Source organism: Camelina sativa, chromosome 16 (genome assembly GCF_030686135.1).
Source record: "Camelina sativa cultivar CO46 ecotype springtype chromosome 16, ASM3068613v1".
Lineage (NCBI taxonomy): Eukaryota > Viridiplantae > Streptophyta > Magnoliopsida > Brassicales > Brassicaceae > Camelina > Camelina sativa.
In genome coordinates this window covers 17,326,743-17,334,353 of record NC_141895.1, presented here as the reverse complement: position 1 = coordinate 17,334,353, position 7,611 = coordinate 17,326,743, and the positions used below count along the sequence as shown (strand labels likewise).

General features: G+C 38.9%; 1 protein-coding gene across 3 annotated transcripts; it reads left to right on the top strand.

The window, feature by feature from the left end:
• The first annotated feature begins 6,084 nt into the window (after positions 1-6,084).
• LOC104750499 (putative calcium-binding protein At1g02270) lies at positions 6,085-7,463 on the top strand. Of its 3 annotated transcripts, none has more exons than XR_015584524.1 (5): positions 6,085-6,313; positions 6,401-6,505; positions 6,588-6,693; positions 6,789-6,950; positions 7,154-7,463. XR_015584524.1 is itself a non-coding variant. In XM_087491488.1 (5 exons), exons 1-5 carry the CDS (start codon positions 6,233-6,235, stop codon positions 7,271-7,273), a joined length of 531 nt encoding a protein of 176 aa, XP_087347614.1. In that variant the 5' UTR covers positions 6,136-6,232; the 3' UTR covers positions 7,274-7,463. The 3 variants fall into 3 exon arrangements, 1 of the variants encoding a protein (XP_087347614.1); XM_087491488.1 differs by having other exon boundaries at positions 6,136-6,313; positions 6,832-6,950; XR_015584525.1 differs by having other exon boundaries at positions 6,137-6,313; positions 6,801-6,950.
• Positions 7,464-7,611: the final 148 nt, after the last annotated feature.

Here is a 7,611-nt window from a genome sequence, read left to right as displayed (position 1 = left end):
ACCAGATCCGGGATGACCCTCTTTAGTCTGTTTGCCAAAAGCTTAGACACTATCTTGTAAAGAGTGTTGCATCAAGCAATGGGACGGAACTCCCCCATCCGTTGAGCGTTTGGGGTTTTTGGTATGAGCGTGATGATTGTTTCATTCCACTGCTTGAGCATCTTCCCTGACCTGAAAAATTCAGTGACAGCCTCGATCACTGAGCTTCCAACTGTTTCCCACTGCGCAGTGAAGAACTCGACACAATAGCCGTCTGGTCCTGGGGCCTTGTTTCTGGGAAGCGAGAAAGTTGCTCTCTTGATCTCCTGTGGTGAGTAAGGCGCATTTAGAATCTGGAGAGCGCTTGAAGAGCAGCGTTTGGTGACAAGGGCTGATATTTCTGAAACTGTGACTGAGGAACGCGCACTTTGACCACCAAACAGACCCTTGTAGAAATTTACGACAAGGTTTTGAATTCCCTGTCTGGAGTCCACGACCTGGTCATTGTCGTCTAAGAGGAAAATTATCTCATTGAGACTCTGCCTTGTGAGAATAGACCTGTGAAAAAATTTGGAGTTTTTGTCTCCTTCTTCTAGCCAGCAGATACACGCTCTCTGCCGTAGAAAGGATTCTTCTGCTAGAGCAAGGGTACTCCAAATCCTATGTGCTTCTTTTTCTTTTTCAACGCTCACAGAAGATGGTGCCGCTAGGAGCTCTTGCTGGCAAGCAAGCAGGTTTGCATAAGCTTCTTGCACCCTCTTTTCTATTCCTGAATAATTCTCCTTGCTAAAGTCTTTTATCACATTCTTCAGAAGTTTCAGTTTCTTTGAAATTTTGAACATTTCAGTCCCATCGAGGCGAAGAGCATCCCACCAGACCTTGATAAGTGGCCCAAAATCCGGATTTTGGTTTAGTAGAGACATGAAATTGAATGGCTTCTTACGCTTCTGCCTTTGACAGTCAAGGAAGAGGCATCCAGGGCTATGATCCGAAAAAGCGGGCTCACCAAAGACAGCTAGGGATGTGGGAAAAGCAGCCATCCATGCGTCGTTTATCACAACTCTGTCCAGCTTTTTAGCGACATGACCAGTACTATGCTTGTTCGTCCAGGTGAAGGTGCTACCACAATAAGGGAGGTCAGTCAGAGAAGAGGTGATCAAGCACTGACTTAGGTCGCGTATACCTGGAGGAATTGTGTGCACTTCATGGTTAGAGTGTTCATGAGGCAGCAAAACTTGGTTGAAGTCCACCAATACGGTCCACGGTTTTGTTGAGATAGAAGTATTCTGGGAAAGGTCTACTATCTCAGCCCACAATGTTCTCCTTGAAGCACTACAGGTGGAGGATGCATAGACCACAGAGACGACTAACTGTTCAGCAACAAAAGGCAGCTTGACTAGGCAGGTGATCATCTGGAGAGATTTGCAGATGATAGTAACCTGAACAGAGGGGTGCCATGTTAACCAAATCTTACCAAGATCTGAAAACTCATAGTTTCCTACAAAATTCCAGCCCGGGAACACACTAGATACTATAGCTTGTGAGTTCGCCTGACTGACGTGGGTTTCTATAATCCCACCAAAAACCGGTTGATTATTCCTCAACCACTTCCGTAAACTCCTACGCTTTATTTTATCGTTAATACCTCTTATATTCCAGCAAAAAATATCCATAAAGAAAGAGGGATATTAGAGGATTAGAGGGCCTCTAGCCCTAGCTCCTCGGTGATTCCTTCGCAGCATTTTTTTAGACACTACCTTCAAAAAACGGTCTGGGTCCGCTTCTGGATTGTCCTCCTCTTCAGATAGGCTGCCCGAGGAGACATCGTTTTCAGACAAATTCTGATTTTCCTTTCCTTTTCCTGCACCATTGGTTTTAGGGACAGATGCGCGAAAAGGTTGTCACGAAGGTCTATACAGAGCTGTCCATCATCAAAACCTAGGGGGTAAGCTTTATTGGAGGCTTTAGCTTGTGACTGGGAGCCGTGTTGGCCTCCGTCATTGGGGTCAGCACTGACCCTATGTCCTTCCAGAGCTGTTAGGGTGCGGGTAGATGAAGGTGTGTGGGCCTCAGTCCTTTGGTTACGCGAGTCTTCTGATGCACTTGTGGTTGTTAATGTAGGCATGACAACCTTACCGACTATGGGAAGTTGGCTTTGGATGGGCCGTTTGCCAGCTTGCTTATCCTTCTTTGCTCGAGGACAGTCTGAGGTTGGATGCTTCACCGATCCACATGCGGTGCACGTAGGAGGAGCTTTTGAGCATCTAGACACTGTATGGCCAACTTGTTTGCAATGACTGCAAAGGGAAGGCAGCCAAGGGCTAGAGACCTGGATACGCTTTATCTGGCCTGATTCGAAACGTGCATTCACCGCCTCAGGCAGGGGTTTTCTAGGGTCTATCACTGTGTAGACCTTTGCTACTTCGATGTTTATCAGATTCTCTGTGTGGGGGTGAAGGCAAATTGGGTTCCCCACAAGACCAGCAATGTGTTGAAGACCCTCTCTATTGAAGAACTGTAGCGGGACACCCGCGAATTCTAGCCAAACAGGTACCATTGTTAGTTCCGGCTTTGAGGGTTGAACCTCAGGGGACCATTTAGCCACGAACATGGTTTGGCCATCGATTTGCCAAAGGCTTTGACTGAGGATTCTCCGTCGAGCATTTGGGCACGACACTTTGAAGAGGAACGAATTTCCTTCCATTTTTGAAACCGAGATGTCTTTACGTTGGCGGCTCCAAATACCATTTACTATTGCTTGTACGGCGCCTCGCGAAGGAGGTTCTTCATAAAATTGACCTAAAATGAAGCTATCCCAAGCTTTCTTGTTCCTTTCAATCACTGCGTTCGGTATTGTAACACACGCCTCGCCAGATTCAAGGGTGAAAGGAGTACCTTGTTTGTGCATCTTAATCGAGCTTCCATTGACAAGATTCTTCCATGGAAGGTCGGGTTTGCTGGTGGGGTTGTCTGTAGCCTTCGGGGGAAGGTTTACCGTCGACGGATCTGAGGTCGCCTCGTCGGCCGGGTTTCCACTGTTGGGTTCTGACTCACTTACAGGTACTGTTGAGGAGATTTCATCCACAGTAGCTGGAGCTACGACAGTTCGAGATCCAACTCCGGCTGTCAAATCGGTAGTATTGCCGTTAGCCGAGACCGAAGAGGTCGCAGGTAACTCCGTAGATCTAGAGGAGACGGGGACACCAGCTGCTGTTGGGGACGTAGGCGATGCTGGGGTGGTAGGTGGGGACGAAAGAGAGGCTACTCCAGTGGGGAGGTCCCTGGGTGGTTTTTTAGGTTTTTTCTTGGCCATGAGGACCGGCGGGAGCCAACGCCGAGATCGGCGAAGGTGGGGGTGAAAGGAGTGGGATCACGTGTTTTGGGAGAGAAAGTCTCTTGGCGCGTGAGGCGCGTCGTTACTTCTTTCGCTCTTGATAGTAGCACAAATTTTTCCTTTATTTTTTTGATATTGTGATTTTTATATCTAAGAAGTATATATATAATTCGATAAAAACTCAAAACACATGTGTATATATACACATTGAAAATTTTTAGACTTTTTTTTCATGTTAAAGGATAGAACATTTAGCCATAACTGAAAAAGTCGATAACTATTTAATAGTCCAGTCATATTTTCTTTATAACCTTTTTAGTTGTTGTTGTTAACATGATTGGAAAAAAAAGGTCTCTCATAAGTCACAAGTTTATAGAAAGAACTTATTTTTTGAAGACATGCACTTATATTTATTCTTATCAGAATCTCAATTACATGCAAGGGTTATTCTTATTGACAAAATTTTCAATTATTTTTCTAGCTTGTCACGCGACCGGTGTTGATTAGACATTTTCAAGCTTCAAAGTCCTTTCATTTTTTTTTCTAGAAATCGAAACTAATCCATGAACATGTATAACAAAATTGGGAAATTTGTTCGTAGTTGTCCTAAATATATTTAAAAGAAGATGAAGTTATCATTGTGAAACTGTTACTGGATCACTTTTAAGACAAGGAAGTATGGATGACAATTATAATCCGGGAAGATGTCAACCGCCACATGGCGTAGGGCACTAAAAACACTTTAATCCTATTCTCTTCTGGTTGTCACTAAATTTGCTTTTTTTTTTTTCATATATAAGAAACTTGGTTTTCTTTATAAGAGATAACATATTTCATTTTGTGTATCTTTCAACAAAATTCATAAATGAAAATTTGTGAGTAATTTATGTTTTACTTTGGTACTAAAATAAACCTCTTGCAATAAAAGTGGTGCAGCTGATTTTGATTGGTACATAAGTAATAAATAGTAAGAACCACAAATATTAAGCATTCCCTAAAGCAATCTCCAGTGGAGATGTCCTTAGTACGATGAAATACTTGAATGTTGGTTAAAAACGTCAAATCAACATTTTAATTCTTTTTAATATGTATGGGATGTAACCACATAAAGAAAGGGGGCAATGGTTTTCTTTAAGGAAGAGTTGTCCTATAGATTTAGGCTATGAACAAATTCTTTTTAAGCAAAGAATTTACTAAATCATTCAATCTAGCCAATCGAAATGACGCCATTTTTATGTTACATTTATAAAAGTTGGTGAATGGACTACTCGACGACTACACTCACTTTAAAAAAATTAGTAGAATGTTAAAAACTCGAATCATCCTCTGGTTATGTTTTTTAAAAACCATATATTTATGTTAATTTTCCATTACACGCACACACTAAACTAAGTTTGTTTGTAGCTAAAACATATATGCTTTAGCGGTTGGTATATTAATGTTATTACTATGTCATTATCCAGATTCAAGACCAATTATCATTCTCTACGCCTATGTACGATCCTACTTACTTTTGAGAGCTTCATTGTAACGATCATGATGGAAAACGTTACTATATGACAAGAAACCTCCCGTCTCCATTACTATGTGCACATCATGCATATTACGTACTAACAAAATAAACTTAATTGTAAACTGTTGTGGTTTTACTCACTTCTAGTTAATTAAATTGCACACATACTCATTCGAGAATATGATAATAACCCCTAAGTAATTTTGTTAAATCAAGCCAGCAAGACGTAATTGATTTCTTAATCATTTGAGGGGAAGTTTTAATCATTTGATTTCTTAATTAGTTTATTTCAAATAATTAAGTTGGTTTCTCTTTCAGAAAACATTTTTGGCAACGGTTCTTTAAAAGTTAAAACCGATCGATGCACATGGATTACGAATAATATGACGCTAGCTAGTTAGGTTCGATTCATGCATTTGAAACAAGAATAATATGGAGTAACGAATAATGTTTTAATTTATGCAAAATAAACGGAGGAAATCTGTGGCTCGAGCTCGACACAACTGCATGAAAATATTTCATAGTCATAAAAATACAAAGCTTTTTTTTTTTTGGGGCATTCGGTTTTTTCCTTCGGTCGGTTTGGATTTTAGAGTTTTCAGTTTTGGAGAAAATTAAAATGTCCGAACTAGAACATTTTTATTCTGGTTTTATTTGGTTCCATCCAGATTTGATTCTGTTTTTAAAAAAGTAAACCAAAAATAAATGTTCTGTTATAAAAATTTGTATGTTTTATGTTTAATGTATTTTTACATTTGAATGCATTGTGGTTATTATCAAAACCGAGATATATATATATAGTTTGGATTGGTTTGGTTATACACCAATTAATTGGTGGTTTTGTTCAAGTCATCATAGTTTGGCTTTGACCAAAAAAAAAAGTCATCATAGTTTGGTTCGGTTACAATATATGATGAAGAAATAATTAAAACCTCAATCATGCAACTACGCAAGGGACAAACCGATATAGAGATAGCCTAGTTGAGTTAAATTATGATTAACAATATTCATGCATGCACAGGTATTTAACCAGATATATTAAGTCCAACACGTGCAAACTAAACCAGAAATAAGTACACATACTATATAAACTTTTAATTATTCAAATTCATGCAATAACGAGTACTAGACTTTTCAATATTTTTAAAGATGTTAGAGCACTCCCATTGGTCTTTGGGGATGTGTTTCATTTATTTAATAATTAAGTGATTGAAAAATAAAGTTTTAATCTGTAATTGTCAGAGACCTGTGCCTCTGCGGAGAGTATTTTAGATACCCACAGACACGCACGTGTCATTTATCTAGAGGTTACAATTTTTTTTTTTTTTTTTGATTTTTTTTCTATCTCTTTGCTTCTCTCTCTTTCGATTCCAACAGAAACACAAATCGATCAAAAATAGGAAGCTATGCAATCTCATCAGCAACCTTGTATCTCTTGTACTACTTTCAATATCCTTGCTCCCATCTATAAACGTCTCTCTCCCAAGGTTTTGTTTCTTTTTCATCAATTTTGATTTTTTTTTTTATTCTTTTTGGTAAATTTTTGAATTATGTGTGTGTTGTTGGAAATGTAGGATCAGAGTCTTCGTGAAAGTGATAATCGAACGTATTGGCTTGGAAGGAATCATAGAATCATTGATTGGTTATTATATGAGAGGTCTTCCATCATTTGTTTACAGGTTGTTCGACGAATTGCCTCTATGAAAGGAAACTCTTTTTTTTTTTTTTTGATGCTCTGTTTCTGATTTTTTTGTTCTAAAGGAGTTTTGGGTAGGGAACGAAAAGCTTGTTAATATGTATGAGAAGAGACTTGGTGACGCTGGTTATCTCAGTTACAAGCTTGGCCGTACTAATAACCGTGGCCATGGTATTAAAACTTTGATGACAAATCTTCTTGGCATTGATGTTTGTTGTTTCCATGTGTATGTGGCGTTTTCATTTGTGATTTGGTGATGATGATAGGTTTGCTTACAGCTGTTCATAAGGATTATTTTAGAGTATGTAGAATCTTATCAGAAGGAAGGAGGAAGAAGAGAAGATGCAGAGCTTAACATCAAACGAAGTTGCGGGTTTAGTGGTTGGAGCTCTGCTTATCGGTGCCACCATCGCTGTTTCTCAGAGAAGGTAACGTTACAAAGCTTTTTACAAGTTGCGGGTTTAGTAGTTGATTTCCGATTGATTCTTCATCTAGATTTAGGAATGAAATGCTGGAAGATGAACTTACTTAGAAATGTTGTTACGGAATGGTTATATTGTAATGTGCATCTTACTATGTCTTGGATTTTGTAGTTAATTATTTATGTGTGCTGGTTGATTTTGTTGTCAAGGTTGATGGAAGTGGGAAGAAGAAGGCAGGTGGGTTTTCTGTTGGCAAGAAGAAATTGAAAACGAAACTGACTCCAGCTCCTAAAGCTAAAGCTGCTCAAGCTATGGAGCTAGACAATTGACAAGGAACCTCAGTTTTCTTTTCACTTGTATGTAACCCTCTGTTCTACATTGTCATCTTTGTATCTTTAGTTTCGTTTGAAAAAATCAAGTTGAAGCTATAAATGATCTGAAGGTACTAATGTTGTAACATAGTACAAACTCAACAAAACTCAACATAGAGCAAGAAATCAATGTTCAGTTTTGTGTGCAGTTTTGTATTGAGTTTGGAAGACACCCATATTTAAGGATGACTAATGGGAAGATAAAAACTAAAAATAATAGGATGAAAATGTAAACTTAGATTAATATTATTTTTAATATTTTTAAAAGTTAGAAACACTAATTTAAGGATGTGCAA